This window comes from Brassica napus, chromosome A5, assembly GCF_020379485.1.
Source record: "Brassica napus cultivar Da-Ae chromosome A5, Da-Ae, whole genome shotgun sequence".
Taxonomy (NCBI): Eukaryota; Viridiplantae; Streptophyta; class Magnoliopsida; order Brassicales; family Brassicaceae; genus Brassica; species Brassica napus.
Genome location: NC_063438.1, coordinates 2,165,520 through 2,183,192, shown reverse-complemented (window position 1 = coordinate 2,183,192; position 17,673 = coordinate 2,165,520). Strand labels below are relative to the sequence as shown.

The 17,673-nt window shown below is 33.5% G+C and overlaps 2 protein-coding genes and 2 pseudogenes across 4 annotated transcripts; 2 read left to right on the top strand and 2 right to left on the bottom strand.

Annotated features, from left to right (window-relative positions):
* The first annotated feature begins 1,556 nt into the window (after positions 1-1,556).
* LOC125609582 lies at positions 1,557-3,009 on the top strand (annotated as a pseudogene).
* Positions 3,010-7,804: 4,795 nt separating this feature from the next.
* Positions 7,805-9,926, bottom strand: LOC106358850 (annotated as a pseudogene).
* A 79-nt stretch (positions 9,927-10,005) lies between these two features.
* Positions 10,006-13,454, bottom strand: LOC106360894 (protein IQ-DOMAIN 14-like). 3 transcript variants are annotated; one of them, XM_013800571.3, is made up of 6 exons: positions 12,928-13,454; positions 12,507-12,592; positions 12,240-12,339; positions 11,296-12,129; positions 10,872-11,204; positions 10,006-10,804 (listed from the first exon to the last, which is right to left on the bottom strand). In XM_013800571.3, the coding sequence occupies exons 3-6, from the start codon at positions 12,312-12,314 to the stop codon at positions 10,145-10,147; spliced, it is 1,902 nt and encodes a 633-aa protein (XP_013656025.1). In that variant the 5' UTR covers positions 12,315-12,339; positions 12,507-12,592; positions 12,928-13,454; the 3' UTR covers positions 10,006-10,144. The 3 variants fall into 3 exon arrangements, with proteins under 3 accessions (XP_013656025.1, XP_013656023.1, XP_048636371.1); XM_013800569.3 differs by having other exon boundaries at positions 13,098-13,454; XM_048780414.1 differs by lacking the exon at positions 12,928-13,454 and adding an exon at positions 12,674-12,727.
* Positions 13,455-16,168: 2,714 nt separating this feature from the next.
* LOC106359663 (signal recognition particle 14 kDa protein) lies at positions 16,169-17,530 on the top strand. Its single transcript, XM_013799323.3, has 5 exons — positions 16,169-16,297; positions 16,547-16,620; positions 16,748-16,841; positions 16,927-17,036; positions 17,239-17,530. Exons 2-5 carry the CDS (start codon positions 16,618-16,620, stop codon positions 17,398-17,400), a joined length of 369 nt encoding a protein of 122 aa, XP_013654777.1. The 5' UTR covers positions 16,169-16,297; positions 16,547-16,617; the 3' UTR covers positions 17,401-17,530.
* Positions 17,531-17,673: the final 143 nt, after the last annotated feature.

The following is a 17,673-nucleotide window of genomic DNA, read 5'->3' as shown; positions in this document are numbered from 1 at the left end:
CAGAACTATAGCTTTATGTGACATTTTGGGAGTTTGTGTTAAGTGTCCTCATTGGCGTTTCTTTCAAGTCCACATGTGTATGCGTTTGCATAAAAGATAAAAACAAATTATACGTTGGCATAAAGATTATACCAAATGATATCTCTTTATGCTTTAATCTTCTTTTTTTTTTGGTAACACTTTATGCTTTAATCTAAAAGTTGGAAAAAACATTATAGCAACTTTTTAACACTGTTTAGTTATGTTTAACACGTTTACAATTATAGTTAAAAAAAAACAATTAAAGCTTAAAGAAACCTAAACCATTTCAAGCCTTAATATGCTAAGTATGGGTGTCATTATTTTCAAAGGTTCTCCGCAAAACCCAAACCAAAAATAGGTTAAGACAAGTTATCTTCTTTAATTTTTCTCAAAGCTCTTTTAAAAAAAGCAAAAACACATTTACATAGAAAGATAGAGCAAACAAATACTAAGTTTTTTCTTGTGAACTTCATATATCCACCAAACAAATGGACAAATGGGCATTGGAAACATGGCAGATAATGTATTGCCAACAACATGACAAATTAGTTAAGAACTTCAAGTATATAATAATCTTTGCTAAAACAACAATAATTGAGTCAACTATAATCTATAATAAATCTTGATTATCAAACTAAATCCACTTATTAGATGATCTATACTATATTAAAAGGGATATATGAGCTTCATACAGCATGTTCACGTAGGACAATTAAATCGACCAATCACGTTGAAGCGTTTAGCCACGTCAGATGGGCTGTAGCTAATCAAAACATTTAATTAATACACGTTGGATCTCCTAGCTATTGATTTCGTACGGGCTTCGATGTGGTTCCGCTGGGCTTTTGTTCTTTAACAGTGGGTTTTGCTATCCTATAGCTACAATCTATCGGTATAATTTAAAAAAAAAAACAACCTACCTGGTGAACACGAGGATCTACGCCTCTCTCCTCTAGCTCTTCGTCTTCTTTGTTTGTATCGTTTCAGATTTCTATGAATCTCCGTTTCAGAGTTTTGATAACACATTCAATTCACTTCTTATACCTTATCTTCATGAGATCTTTTCCTTCACCTCCCTTTGTTTTCTATCTTATATAACCCCTTTATTGATACTTATACATCAAACCTGCGCAAGAACGTTCTTAGGCAAACTGGAGGCTTGGAAGAGCTATAACCTACTCTGAATAGTTACATCCATTGCTATCAAACCAATTGAAAGGTCAAAATTTTCCTTTTTCATCTTCTTTTTTTAATGACGAGGTTTATGGTGCCGTTTTCTCTTCCTAAGTTACTATATTCGAAAGGAAGAGCTAATCATGCATCAACTGATTGTCTGAACCTCTGCGTATCTTTTACTATCAGTGAAGCCTTCGCTCCTCCTCTATAGGTAATTCTCCAATAGCTTTTCCCATTCTATAGGTATAATCCTAAATCTAACAAGTTTTGGATATGCAGATCCAGTTGCTATATTAACTTTGACAGTAATTCACACCTAGAAAGAAATCTCATAAGATTCTAGCATAGTAACCCGTCGTTTGGTTTTATGATTGTTATTTGTGGGATTATTAGGACTCACGTGTTGGGCCATGAGAGAAGATATACTTCAGACCTGAACAAGTGAAGGTTGTGATCAACTCTTGTGGTGGGCTGTGTTCTGCTTTCAGTGATGTCACATATATGTGAGTTTATAATTTCGAAAACTTCTCTATTATAGTGAGAGAGAGAGACAGTGTGAGACTTTTTTGTAGATGTTATGAAAGTTCTTATGATTGTTGTTTGATAAATTATTGCAGATTGTCATCACTCTTGAGATTTGTGGTGTTAAGGAAATTGTTGAGATTCCTTCTGATTATCATGGCTTCAATACATCATTGTGATAATTTTTCAGTGTGAGATTGTTGAACACTAAATCTCTGTTCCTCTTCACCTAACCATATGATTTTGTTTATCTTAATTACAGAACGTGTGAAGGAGATTATGATGGATTCGAAAGGTGGTAAAAAGAAGTCTAGAGTAATAGTTCCTTATCTTATGAAGCCCCCCTTGGTTACAGCCTTGAAGATGTTTGTCCTAGCAATGGAATCAAGAAACTCAAATCTTCTGATTGCTACAATGCAACTCAAATCTTCTGTTTGGTTACATCTTATGAAGCCCCCTCCTAATATAGTTTAGCTTTCTTCAATTTCTACTTTATAATTTACTTTCTTCTAAGATTTTTTTTCTGCTGATTCCTAATGGTGTTTATGGCTTATCCGCAATCGTTTTCGAAGGTTACGAGAAGCGGCTCGAGGTTTCTTTCTTCGAACCAAGCATCTTTCAATACTCCAAGGGACGCTGTGCCCTGACCAAGTCCCAGTTGGACGAAATACTCACCTGCATGCATGCAAGATGTGTCCCCTTTCTACAACGATCACCTGATGGGAAACGATGAGACTAACAAGGCATGTCTATGCTGCCGCTGCTCAGTCCCCAGTCCCCTAGAAACTGCAACAACAATGTCTACACAAGGTATTTTACGAGAACGAAAGTGCCAAGACTGGATCAATGATTCAATGACTGACAAGTCTAGATTCAGAAATGCAATCTCCACTATCCTTGTGACTTCTGAAGATGGGTTTGGGTACACTAGCTTCAAAGCTGTAGGTTATGAATTCAACACTATCCACCTGAGTCAGCTGGTGACAAGGGTTTGTCTTGCTCTGAGCCCAAGAAACTGTAGCTGTACACTTGAGTGTTGGAATGAGCGAGTACAAGCAGGAGATCAGTATAGGCTTGGAAGATTATAAATGCATAGCGACAGACATTTGGGCCTTTAGTCCAAGAGAGTGGAACAGTCATGTATCAGACATTTGAGAAGTTTGGCAAGTTTTGTGGGTCGCCTAGATCTACCGTAAGTATGGCTGGAGCAGCAACAATAGCTGCAGCAGTAGGACAAGCAGAACTTCATATAAAATATTTTTGAGCTTCTTATTTTTGCATCTTCTTTAAATAATGAACTAGGTGATTTTCCCGTGCTCATGCACGGGTATAAATATTTCTAAAGTAAATATATTATAATAATTGATTACTACTTACATTTAATATTAAATTAATTTATAATTTATATGCATCATTTATATTAACAATATTATATTACTTTAATTTTTATATATGTTATATGTAATCGTTTTTCTTGTTTTTCAGTCGATTTAGTTATCATTTGGGTAAATTAGATTGCATATATGAATTCAACTGTAATATTTTTTATTCTATATATATTAAAATTTTGATTAATTTCTTATTTACATTTAGGTGGTTGTTATCTTAGATATGTAAATATATTTTATGAAGATTATGTATAACTTAAGATATATTGTGCTTAGAATGATTTAAAAAATAAACTAAAGTGTATGATTCCAAATTACATAAATTAATATAACGAAACGATAATATTTTGAAGTCTCATTTATATATATAAATTTTACAAAAGAACTAAATTGTAACAGTTGGTTAATATTTTATTTTCATTTTTAATATTTTTTGAGTTGTCCAATGATTTATATTTATAAAATAAATTACTATTCTTATAAAATTAATCGTAGTTAAATCTATGGTTTTAAATATAAGTTGGATTAGTCGAATCATTCATGTTGCGAGTATATTGAGTTACATATATTCTTTCAAATTAAAAATGAAGTATAATTATTTTTTATTATAATTAAGTCGAATGTGCATGTATTTTCATAACATTTATCAAATTATATGTTGATGTTTTTTTAAAAAATATTAAAAAATATAGGATTATCAATATGAAGTTGCATGCGTAAGTAGCTGATACATTTTTGAAAGCTCATGTACACATATCAATATTTACAATAATTAAATAATTTTAAAAATTCTAAATAACTTTATGTTTTTGATTTATTGAATGAAAACTAAAATTTATTTGAATAATCTTAAAAATGAGAATTCAGATTTGCTTTGATATTTTGATTATGATTCTATTAAGTTCCACAAATACAAAAACATAAAATTTAAAAGCATATTTAATATTAAGAAAAAATAACTTTAATAATGATAAAATATAATATATCTACCTCATTAAACTATTTTGTAACTATTTGATCAAACGATGTTTATTTTGTTTTTTAGTTTTTTAGTTTTTTTTTAATATCTCTTAAAAATAAGTAGTAAAAAATTGTGATTGTATTTAAAACTAATATTATATAAGTAAAATATAATTTATAGATATTTTTTGCTGTAATTGAAAGATATTATTGTCAACTAAATTTATTAAACTCTTAAAATAAGCAGTAAAAATTGTGATTGTATTTAAAATAATATTATATAAGTAAAATATATTTTATCGATATTGTTTTGCTGTAATTGAAAGATATTATAGTCAACTAAATTTATGAAAAATAAATAAAACATTTCAATATTACTAATTATAAAATATTTTTAGATAATTAAACATATATTAGTTTATGTTACTTAATTACTTTATGTAATCATCTAAGAAAATATATAGGTATATAAAAATATTTTTATTAATTTGAACTTTTGTACTGTTTAAATTATGTTTTAGAAGAAATAATATTTCTGTTTCTAATATCAAGATTATATGTGTAAATGTTTTTTAATGAAATCATTTTATATAGAAATTTATAATTTTTATCTTAGAAAATATATATATAAATAAAGTATTTTATTATTTAAAAATAATATTTTATGTTATTTAAAAATATTTTTTAAATTTAATATTACTATTTTGTTTACTTTCCTTTTTTTATGAAATCATATTATATATACATATATTTTCGTTTTTCAATTCTTTTTTTTTAACTTTATAAAATATTTCCTTTTTATTTTATGTGTATATTTTTCGAAACTTTTTAAAAAGGAAACTAAATAAAATAATAAATAATAGTATTTTAAATGTAAGTTAATTTATTAAGGGTATCAGTGTAATCAACCATCGTGAGAGTTAACGTGAGAGCGACACATAGGAAACTGACTTATTATGTGAGCACGGGTATAAATATTTCTAAAGTAAATATATTATAATAATTGATTACTACTTACATTTAATATTAAATTAATTTATAATTTATATGCATCATTTATATTAACAATATTATATTACTTTAATTTTTATATATGTTATATGTAATCGTTTTTCTTGTTTTTCAGTCGATTTAGTTATCATTTGGGTAAATTAGATTGCATATATGAATTCAACTGTAATATTTTAAATATAAGTTGGATTAGTCGAATCATTCATGTTGCGAGTATATTGAGTTACATATATTCTTTCAAATTAAAAATGAAGTATAATTATTTTTTATTATAATTAAGTCGAATGTGCATGTATTTTCATAACATTTATCAAATTATATGTTGATGTTTTTTTAAAAAATATTAAAAAATATAGGATTATCAATATGAAGTTGCATGCGTAAGTAGCTGATACATTTTTGAAAGCTCATGTACACATATCAATATTTACAATAATTAAATAATTTTAAAAATTCTAAATAACTTTATGTTTTTGATTTATTGAATGAAAACTAAAATTTATTTGAATAATCTTAAAAATGAGAATTCAGATTTGCTTTGATATTTTGATTATGATTCTATTAAGTTCCACAAATACAAAAACATAAAATTTAAAAGCATATTTAATATTAAGAAAAAATAACTTTAATAATGATAAAATATAATATATCTACCTCATTAAACTATTTTGTAACTATTTGATCAAACGATGTTTATTTTGTTTTTTAGTTTTTTAGTTTTTTTTTAATATCTCTTAAAAATAAGTAGTAAAAAATTGTGATTGTATTTAAAACTAATATTATATAAGTAAAATATAATTTATAGATATTTTTTGCTGTAATTGAAAGATATTATTGTCAACTAAATTTATTAAACTCTTAAAATAAGCAGTAAAAATTGTGATTGTATTTAAAATAATATTATATAAGTAAAATATATTTTATCGATATTGTTTTGCTGTAATTGAAAGATATTATAGTCAACTAAATTTATGAAAAATAAATAAAACATTTCAATATTACTAATTATAAAATATTTTTAGATAATTAAACATATATTAGTTTATGTTACTTAATTATTTTATGTAATCATCTAAGAAAATATATAGGTATATAAAAATATTTTTATTAATTTGAACTTTTGTACTGTTTAAATTATGTTTTAGAAGAAATAATATTTCTGTTTCTAATATCAAGATTATATGTGTAAATGTTTTTTAATGAAATCATTTTATATAGAAATTTATAATTTTTATCTTAGAAAATATATATATAAATAAAGTATTTTATTAGTTAAAAATAATATTTTATGTTATTTAAAAATATTTTTTAAATTTAATATTACTATTTTGTTTACTTTCCTTTTTTTATGAAATCATATTATATATACATATATTTTCGTTTTTCAATTCTTTTTTTTTAACTTTATAAAATATTTCCTTTTTATTTTATGTGTATATTTTTCGAAACTTTTTAAAAAGGAAACTAAATAAAATAATAAATAATAGTATTTTAAATGTAAGTTAATTTATTAAGGGTATCAGTGTAATCAACCATCGTGAGAGTTAACGTGAGAGCGACACATAGGAAACTGACTTCTCAAATAATATTATAGAGATTGTGACTTTTGAAGTTGAGGTACTCTCCCTCACAAGCATGTGTGTTGTCTTTTCGTACTTTAAGTTGGATTTTAATATATGAAAGCCTATTATGTTTCCTATGATTGACTGCTTTTTACCTTACTTTGTTTGTCTCTCTTCTTTTGTTGTCGACAATTGAATGAAAAAAGGAGAGTACTATTAACTTCAATCACACTGCAACAATATTGATCTCGAAGCTGTTCTACCATAAGTTTACCTCTTCTCCGAGCAGCATTTGGATCATTTCGCTTAAGAAAACTTTTCTGAGCTTCTGCTTCAAGAGGGGAACATAAAACCTTTGAGTAATTTAAATCAAGCATTTCCTAAATATTAATTCAGTAATTTAAATCAAGCCATTTCGCATATTTTAATAAAAACATAAAACCATGACAATAGTTTGTCATTACCAAACATCCAAATAGTTGTGCCATGGTTCCTCTTAAGTGTAGCATATTAGCCGTATGATTTCCCTAAACGAGTAAATCCTTTTTTACGGTACGTAACATGTATAAAAATAAAAATAAATTATTAATTTATTTAATTAAGTGTAAGAATTTTTGAGTCAATGACAAATGCACACTTAAAGTCGGATCCACGTAGTAATATTGATTTTTTTTAAAAGTTTTTTTAACAATGATTTTAGATATAATTACAAGATACATATTATGTATGATATAATAGTAAAATATATAACATTTTTGTGAAAAAAACCCGGGCGTAGCCCGGGGGTAGCTCTAGTATTATTTAATTTATACAATTAGATTGCACACAAAATAAATATTATAACTTTGATTACTGAAAAATTGAAAACACACAACAAGTACTACACCATATAGGAGTAAACACACAAACACATACTTCTGAGGTCATGTGTATTATGTACACTACCGATTTACATAAGTTAAAGCACAAAGAAACTGATCAGAGTAAAGAAGAAAAGAAGACAATCTAATGATATTCCAAAACAATACCTACATAGTCTACTGCTCTTGCAAGACCTTATTGCGTAGGTAATCCCATCATTCCCTTAATTATCTCATAATCTTGTATACTAAATCAATCATATAACTTATTTTTCATACTGTTTGCTTGTGATTGTTACGATCAACACCACCGACCAACTAGAGAAGCAACTTTGTACGCTCCAAGGAAGCTATCGGTTCCGTGACGTTGAAGTTACTTACAGACTCCATCATTGTCACCGAATCAAGCACTTCGCTGTACTTCTCGTACCATTTTTCCTTCTTCTCGGTTCTATCAAGAACATTATCATGAAGCTCAGAAACTCCTTCCAATATCTTAACCACCGTAGACATATGCGACCTAACCTCTTCAGCCTGGTGTGAACACAACACACCTAGCTTCAGAAGAAGTTCTAGCTCTCCCTTATCATGATCTTGTCTGATTCTTTCACAAACCGCCTCTTCGATATCACCTCTTTCCCAGCGGTTAACCACCCAGTCAGGAAGAACAGCCTGTTCTGACTCAGCCCGTGGCTCAAACATTCTTCTACCGCAAGAAACTTCAAGCATAAACACACCAAAGGCGTAAACATCTGTTCCCGTGGTTGGTCTCCCTGTTCTCACCAGCTCTAGAGGTCTGAGCTTCATACCCTCGATCATGTAGCTTAGCCAATCCGAAATCTCCAAGACTTGCATTCATCTTATCGTTAAGTAAGACATTTGCAGGCTTGATGTCTCTATGAATCACAACTTGTAACCAATCATGATGGAGTTGGAGAGTGCATAAGCAACGTCTTTGATGATCTTGAAACGTTGACTCCAAGAGAGCTGTTCTTGATCTGATCCGTACAGGTACTTGTCAAGGCTTCCATTGGGCATACAGTCATAAACTAAGTAGAGTTCTTCTCTGTACCTGCAGTAACCAAGAAGCCTGACTAGATTCGGGTGTCTAAGACGACCTATAGTTGTTACCTCAGCCAAGAACTCTCTCATTCCTTGACTCGAACCACGAGAAACCCGTTTAACTGCAATCGCTGCATCAGAACCTGGAAGTGTGCCTTTAAAGACCTTACCAAACCCTCCTTCACCTAGAATTTGTTTGAAACCATTTGTTGCTTTAAAGAGTTCACTGTAAGCAAACCTATGAGGTCCACATGCTATTTCCCATTCCTCTAGAACCTCCAAAACCTTCTTATGCTTCTTATACAAGAAAAGACTTAAAGCTGATGCAGAAAGCGCAACAAAGAGAGTCAAAGTCAAGGAGGTTGCCAAAACAATCCGTTTTACATGAGACTCTATCTTTGGATATGGAGGAAAGATCGGTATAGCGAAATCCAGCTGTGGAACAATGATGAAGGTATATGCATACCAGATCAGCATGTAATGTATTGCTCCAATATATCCAGTGGAGGCTGTGAAGCCAACGTACATATCCTCCTTAAGATAAGGTGACAGGTCTTGGTTCAATGAAAGAAGTGGCTGCTTGGGATGATATGTCTCAGCTGGTGGTGATAAGGTAACATTGAGTCGTCTCTCTTCATGACTGTACAGAATCGTGATTCGAAGTAGCTTGCCACTGATCAAAGAAAGGGTTTTAAACTCACCCTTTTGATCATAGTAACCGGCAGGAGCAGATATGATGGACTTCATGCCGTTTATGTTGATACCAACATGGTTATCATTAATGTCACCAAACTCATCATCTTTATGTACATCTAGCTCTACAGCAATGATCTGGTTAGAGCTTTCTCCGTTGTTTGTAGCGTTGAAGATACCGAGGTACTGATCAGAGGATGCACCGGGGATGCCTCTAGTTGGAGAGATCACAAAGGCCATACCGTGAGAGCCTTTGTTCTTATGCTCAGGGACGATGGCAAAGAAGAAGGTGAAAGAGAAAGATGTCAGTGTACCGTTTGCAGAACTCTTGAAAGGGAATGGTTTGTCGTTGAAGGCTTGACCATAAGAGTTCTTCTTGGTGTTGGTTAGAGTCGTGAAACCATTCATGTGACCAGCTGATTCTTCCATAATCAACTTTCCATGAGAGGTGTCCGTACAACAAAACAGAACAAAGATAAAAACAAACTGAGAGATGATTTTGTGAGACATAATCGTTGTTTGATCTTAGTTAGCCTGTTGTGTAGGGGATGGCTTATATCAAGGAGAGAGTCAGCAAAAACCTTGACTAATACCATTTAATTAACCAGTAATTATCTTCGAGAAGCAAGATGAAAAGTCAAGTAATGACTTTAGGCATAGAAAACGCATAAACAACTACTCTTGAAATCAATTTAACTAACCAATCAGTGGTGTCCACAACCTGCACGAATCATGTGACAAACAAAGAGCTAGTCAAACCAAATCCTTTGTCATTGTTTTTCATTTTATTATGTTACATTCATAATCCACACTCAAAATCAACACAACCCACAAAATGAAGCAAAAGAAACATAAAAAAGAAGAAGAAAGGTTTTCAATCAAAATGAAATCACACATATCTGTTAAACCGCTTCCTACCATCTGGCATCGAGACATTAGAAGAACCAATGCTCAAATTCCCTACTGATTTAAGTGTCTTGTGCTTCTCAAGAACCACACCTCCAGGTGAACCAGGACCACCACCACCTCTCTGGCTGCCACTGTTGCTCATGACCAATGATCCTTTGTTCCATCTAAACGTATCCATACCTTGTTGTGTCGGTGGATAAGACATTCTCCTCCTCTCGCTACCAACCGATGACGGTGTACCCATCACTCTCTCCTTTGGATTGCTGCTTGGTCTAACTTTGGCCCTGGCGGAGACCGTTGGAGCCATGTAGCTAGGGAATGGAGGACAGCTCGTGAGGCTGTCATTGTCTGTGAAAGGAGAATCTTGCCCTCTTCCTCTAGAGTATCTTGATGTGCCTGTGCGGATGGGTCTGGACGGAGTGAGAAGTGTAGACCTAGACGACTTTGGTGTGGAAGCGTCGAAGTTGCTGTCATGCCTGAAATGGTGAGAGAGAGGGCTTGGGCTCAGTCTTGTTGGTGTTAGCCTGTAGTCTCTATGGCTAGGTGCAGGACTAGCTAGAGGAAGCTGCCGGTCCATCCAGTTCCACCATAGAGGTAGCCCACCTGAAGTACATGCAGACTTGGGACTGTTCTTCCACAACTGTACAAAAAACCACATTAGATGCCATCCCAAATGAGGAAAGAAAGACTGAGAGTGTTGTTGCTACCTTGTGAGAATATGCATATGCCATGGACCGTTCTCTTTTGATGACTGCATCAGTCTTTCTCTGAGATCTTGCATCCCTTTCTTCTTTTGTCAGCACACTGTCGTCCCAGTTACCATTACCAGCCTCAGATGCAGCAGCCCATTTAGCTTCGTCTCTCTCAGCCTGCGCTTTGTTTTCCAACGTTTTGATGCGGCGTGACTGAATCTGGGACTGGACACGGACCAGTTGCTGCATGTACTTCATTGCATTTACTGTCTGACGCTTCACGCTGTGTCCTCTCACCACGCCTTGGAGCCTGACCAAACCTTTGAGAGCTCTGAAACTCCTCCTCGCCTGTTTCATTCAAATTAACAACAACTTCCTTGTTTTATGATATGGAGGCTAGACAAATCTTGATACATAAATAAAGAATTTGGATACGTACCATGTAACCTCTGAAAGCTGCTTGAATCTTTGTTGCAGAAGTATGTTGGACCAAGAGAGTTGGTTCTGGTCTAGATACAATCTCCCTTCGCTGCACAGGCCTAGGCGAGACTGGTCTTGGAGAAGGAGGCCTAGGCGTTATGGGCCTTGCTGCATCCAATCTTGGTGGTTCTGCTCTAGGAGAAGGAGGCCTAGGCGTAGTGGGCCTTGGAGCATCAAGTCTTGTTGGTTCTGCTCCTGGAGAAGGAGGTCTTGGAGAATCCAACCGTGGTGGGTCTGCTCTTGGAGAAGGAGGCTTTGGTGATATTGGTCTAGGATTATTCAATCTTAGTGGGTCTGCTCTTGGAGAAGGCAGCTTTTGAGGGACTGCTTGTGGGGAGACAACTCTGGGTGAAGTTGGTCTTGGAGAAGGCAGCTTTTGAGGGACTGCTTGTGGGGAGACAACTCTTGGAGAAGGAACAATGGGAGGGTTAATTCTCTGAGAAGGAACTCGAGTAGAAGCAGGCTTCAGCGGAGGAGGAGGAGCACTGGCAGAGGCTGATGATGGCTCAGAGGGCTTTGGAGAAAGAGACCTTGGAAGGTCTGCTCTAGCGGCTCGTGGTGAAGCAACTCTTGGAGAAGGAAGCTGAGGAGAAGCAGGCCTGAGAGGAGGAGGAGGAGAGAATGAGGGTGGATTTGATCGGTCAGGATCAGGAGGAGGAGTAGAAGGCCTGAAGAAAAGATTGTGGTCTCTCTCAGCCTCGCCAAAGATCTTCTCAATGCTACTAGGCTCTCCACGCCTTAGCTTCCCAAAACCTTTCTTCCTCTTCTCTTTTACATTCTTTCTCTCTGCCTCCTGTTTACCAAAGTAAATCTCATCATCAATAACCCATCAAAAACTCCTTTAAATATATAACATTCTTGCTAGCTAAATAAAATCCAGTAAACAAGTAACCAGCTTATTACATTGCCTAGCTTCTCTTTGGAATGTGGAGTAAAAACCCTTTTAATTGCAGAAAACCAGCTTCCTTTCTTCCCCATTTGTCTCAAACATTACTTTCCTCACCTGTCACAATAAAAACATAACTCACAACCTTTGTTTGTAGCCACACACACCTTAAAAGGATGAACCTTTATGTTACTTGTAAGATCTATGCATGGAGAATCTTAAGACCCCTACAATTGCCAACTGATTATATACTGCAACATTTATCAGAAGAGTTTCTTTCTTACAAAGATTGTTGGCTAAGATTTTGTAAGCATGATTGCTTTTGTATCACCTGGGATGAAATAAAGCTTCAGAGGCAAAACTCATTCACCTGCATGAATCAAATGAAACAGCTGTTAAAGGAGACAAAAAGGAAAAAAAAAAAGAAGATCCAAGAACTCAAGTCAGATACAGAGAGGTTTTAAGTTGCTGAGCTTCCATGAAAAGGAAGTTTTAACTTTTATGACAAATCTTAGCTCAACTATATCTTCAAATTAGGTGAACAGACTAAATCATCACAATAATTCTGCTTGTTGGATAGACAGAGACAGAGACAGAGACAACAGCTTTCAAGTGTTAAAGCTCTTAAAATTTAATATTACAAAATTGAGAATTTTGCTTACAGAAATAAACAAAAACTAACTCACAAGTGAGCTTCTCTCTCACCTCAAAAATCATGTGTTTCTCATTCCGACAAGAGGAGAGAGATCAACGAGAAACAGATTAAAGACATCAACAACAACAGAAAAATACAGATCTTTTGAAACAACCAAGAAAACCATAAAGCTGAAAATGAATATTAAATTAAAGAGGCCAAGAAAACAAGAATTACTTACCTCAGATTCTGAGATTTATGTGTAAGCTTTCTCTTCTTCTAGATGTTTGAGAGTGAGAGAGAGAGAGATAGAAAGAGAAGCAGCCAGAGAAGGAAAAAAAAACACTCCTTTGTTAATTTCCCTTCTTTTTCTCTGAGTCTATCCTCTGTTTCCACTCAACTCACAACATACAAAAAATATACTTTCTTTTTTCATAATGGGTGGTGTGGTGTGTTTAAGAAAAGTATTAGTCTTCTAATCCTTTTTGTGGGTAAAATTACTTTGAAAATTGTTGAAAAGTCTGCAACTTTGGATCTGGGTCTGTCTAGTTGGTATGGGGTGAAATTTTGAAACTTTTTCTTTCCTATTTTCTCTTACTACCTTTTGTGTTTTTCTTTAGTATCAGATCAGCTCAGAGTCATCATCATGAAGAGAGAGAAAGAGTTGGTCACCTTGTCACTCAACCTTGGCCTACTTTTGTTTTCTTTTACCTCATTGTAGTATACCAAACGGTAACATTAAAACTTGTGGACTGTGTTACACTAGTAGATTCTGTCGGATTATTTGATAGTATATTATGCCACAAACAAAAATAATAAAAAGGTTGATTCAGTGACAATTATTGGTAGAAAAACAAGAATATTCAGTGGTAAATTGAATTTTCAATGGTGTTTCTGTGTGGTTGACTGGTTGGTCTTTTACCAATTTCGTAGTTGGTGGAATGTGGTATGTATTAGTGTTTATAAGTAAAAAATAGAACAAGATAGAATGGCACAAATTATCTATACATATTAACAATTTGTGTTGTGAGTAAGTTTACCAGTTAGAAATAATCATATTGTAAAATATAAAATATATATTTTCTAATAAAACTTGAACCTTAATAAAAATATAAATATAAAAAACAAGTGGAGTTTTCTTAAAATTACAGTTTTTGTTGATTCAGTACCATCAGTTTGATTAATTAAACTGGTTTAGATAATTATATTATTTGTTAACAAAAAATAAAATTTGTCGGTATGAATTGTCTGATTTTTTTTTTTATAAAAGCATCATAATTATATTCCAAACCAGTCATATAACTACCTAATATCATTATAGACAAAAAAATGCAAAGCAGGTCTCAAAGAAGAACTATGCCATAATTATCATAAAATTTCTTAAGTATACCGTATATGTTTATGTCCCCGCCGAAAAAGCATATAGCTTTAAAAATATTAGAAAACAAAGCATTAGGTTTAGTGGGGAGATTCTGATTTGTTTATCTGGTGCATATACAAATCATAGCTTTTGACATTTTGCAACTATCGACACAAAAATATGAATTTTTGTTTGGTATCGAAATAAGAACAGAATCTCAAGAAAATTCTCATAGACGAGGTTGATTCTTTTTTTTTTGGTCTCATGATGATCACACGCATTTCCATCTCGTACGTGATCCTCACTTTCTTGCCTTCCTTCATTAGTGCATTATTTACCGAATGCTAGATTACATGACATCGACGAACCCGTAACCACTGAACCTCTTGCCTAGGTTAAATCAATCCTTTTTAAACATTTCTTATGTTTTGTAATAGTTAAACTGGAGTATATTGTAGTCTCGTTTCTTGTTAATTAGGAGAGAACATTTATTTTAAACCACATGATTCCGCTCCTGCGAAAGCTAATATAACAAATGAAGAGATCCCTTTGGTGGCGATAGATATGTTGCTACCAAACTCATCCACATTGGTGGGTGTTGTGGAGACTGACTCGCACTTGATTCCTGGCCATCAAACACATAAGATCACTACAAATTCTGCTCTCACTACACCTCTTGAGGTCCCTGCTCCTACTACATTCACCCATTCGCATGAGGTACAATCTACTTCTTGCTCAAAAATTGAAAACAATTTACCTATGTTAGCAGTTGAAGAAACTGCTCATCCTCAGTCACATGTTATGGAAGAAATTCCATCAAAAGAAATCATTTTGGAGACTCCTCAAGCCTCTGAAAATGAGCAATCAATTGGTCATTACTCTCCTATCGCCAACAACCTTCAGCAATTTCATATGGAGCGGGATTTATCCCCGCTAACACATAGGAGAGATGATGGTTTAGGTGAGGTTGGAGAGACTTCTGGTTATAACATAACTAGAGGAGGAAGACTGATTAAACCGACTTAAAAAATTCAAGATATGGAATGGACAAATGTTAGAGGAAAAGGTAAACGAGATCGTCGCGGCCGAGGGAACCATGTACACTAGCGGTTGTCTTTTTTCTTTATCTTTCTCTCTTAAGATTCACTTGTTGATCTTTCTCTAGGGTGTTCTCTCACTCTCTATTTGTTGCTTTCTTTTTCAAACTTATGGATGAGAAAACTCATTCATACCTTGTATTTTTACTTATGCATTTTAATATGAAAGCCTTGTTACAAAAAAAAAAAAAAATTGAAACGGGGAGAGTACAATTTATTAAAAACGCAAGATATACAATTTGATAAATAAACAAATTCTAGCAAGAATATTAAATTACTTGAGCTAGGTGACAAGACAAGTCTTCTTGTCGCATTCCTTCCCATTATAACTCATCTTCGTATGCTGCCACCAATATTGCTCGTGTGTGTGATTTAATTAATTATTTTTTGCCGCATTAAGACCTAACCAACCCTACGTATGTCACTACCACTAACGTATTTGAACTTATATATAGCAAAAAAAAAAAAAAACTGATCACCAGCCCGAACCGATAAAGCACCAAAGCAGTAAGACACATAACAAAGTTTTTTGATCTAAAGCCTATATGCATGTGTTCGAGTTACGCTAATAACTTATCAAAGAAAGTAGAAAATAACTCAATTTGTTATAGGTTTACTCCAAAATACAGAGTAATTTGTTTTTTTTTGTTCATCACTCTATTTTCTACTCTAAAATAAAGTATCATTAGAGTAAATTCAAACTCTATTATAGAGTTACTCTATTTTAGAATGAAAAATAGAGTAAGCCATTGGAAATGGTCTAACAAACACAGAATTAAAGGCAGAAAATGGATCACCTCGCAATAAATCTTTCAAATTATCAATAAGCCCATTTGCATCGTTTAGCAATTGTTTGGGCTTAGAAGGCCCATTAGCTTATAAATAAATATAATTCGTCCTCTTTTATTTTCAGCGACCGCCGAATAAATTTTCTCCGCCCGGCGGGTTTCGGAGAGCAGATCATCAGATTCTCTACCCTCTCTGGTCAGTTATCTCTTTTGATGCTTTACATCTCGTAGGTTTTTAAGCTAATCGAACGTGGTAGCTCAATCTGATTTGCAAATTGAATTATACTGTCTCCTGCAGTTAGTGCTGTTGATCTTCGTGTAGATTTGTTCACTGTCTTTGATGATCTAGGGTTTGTAATTAGCGTCGAATCGATGATAATCTTAATGGTTTCGAGCAAATTGTTTGAAAGTCAATTTCGATTATGTTTTTGTTTTGGTTTCTCAGCGATTCGAGAGAGAAGAAGTCTTTACAGTGCTTGACGATCTGCAAAGAGTATCCTTCTGAGGTTTTTAGCAATGGTAATCTTCGATCAATCCCTGAAGTGTGTGTGTTGTGATCTTAGCTATTGCTGTTAAGACTATTGTGAGATCTGTTTACGTTTAACTGATCAATGTAGGAATCTGTTTGTTTGTTTTTTGTTTTCAGGTTTTACTACAGTTAGATCCGTTCCTCAATGAACTGACGAGCATGTTCGAGAAAAGCAAAGAGAAAGGTTCTGTGTGGGTTACTTTGAAACGATGTACGTTTGCCTGTCTACTCTTTACTTGACCTTCTTTAACTCCACCTCTGTTAATAGTTTAGTTATCTTGTTGTTGTTGTGTCAGCATCTTTGAAGTCTAAGCTGCAGAAGAGGAAACTGAGCTCTGCTGGAGAGTCCATTGAGTACAGATGTCTTATTCGAGCTACTGACGCAAAGAAAACTATTTCTACTTCGGTATGTTCTTCTCACTGATCTCAAGATTACAATGTTTTCAAACATATTTGCTTACAGAACATCTAACTAGCCATGAGTAAACCATCATATCCTTCTATTCGTGTTTCCTAAGTTGTTAGAAATTGGTGATATTGGTCTATGATCTTTTAAGTTTTCATTGAACTGTTGAAGCTGACTAGTTGCAATGCTTTATTTGTTCAAGGTTGGGGCTAAGGATCATCTGAGATTTCAAGCATCTTATGCCACCATTCTTAAGGCTCACATGACTGCTTTGAAGAAGAGGGAGAGGAAAGACCGTAAGAAATCTACAGAGGCAGAGAAGAAAGAAGGCACTTCAACCACCACTAAACCCAAGAAGCCCTGATTGTCTTCTCACTGGATTTGCAATTTGTTGCTTAGAAATTGAGTTTTGAAAGATTTTGAAATGATTACAGAGATTTTGATGTCATCACATAGATTTTGGCTTGCGTTTTAATCACCCATCTCGAAAATAATGATAAATGTATGATAAGCACGAGCACAAACTGAACCTATGCAAAACTCTAATTGTGATTATGAAACATCTCTTCAAGTTCTTAACTCTAGTAAGATACCTCACAACGTTGGGTAACAACAAAGGCAAAACTGCAAACTCGAA

What these genes read in the sequence shown, in the direction of transcription:
- LOC106359663 (XM_013799323.3), top strand. An exon ending in GTGGGTTACTTTGAAACGAT is followed by an intron (nt 16,842 to 16,926) that starts GTACGTTTGCCT and finishes TTGTTGTGTCAG; the next exon opens with CATCTTTGAAGTCTAAGCTG. An exon ending in AGAAAACTATTTCTACTTCG is followed by an intron (nt 17,037 to 17,238) that starts GTATGTTCTTCT and finishes TATTTGTTCAAG; the next exon opens with GTTGGGGCTAAGGATCATCT.
- LOC106360894 (XM_013800571.3), bottom strand. Translation starts at nt 12,314, where the DNA reads ATGGGGAAGAAAGGAAGCTGGTTTTCTGCAATTAAAAGGGTTTTTACT. An exon ending in CCAAAGAGAAGCTAGGCAAT is followed by an intron (nt 12,130 to 12,239) that starts GTAATAAGCTGG and finishes TTTGGTAAACAG; the next exon opens with GAGGCAGAGAGAAAGAATGT. An exon ending in CAGCTTTCAGAGGTTACATG is followed by an intron (nt 11,205 to 11,295) that starts GTACGTATCCAA and finishes TGAATGAAACAG; the next exon opens with GCGAGGAGGAGTTTCAGAGC.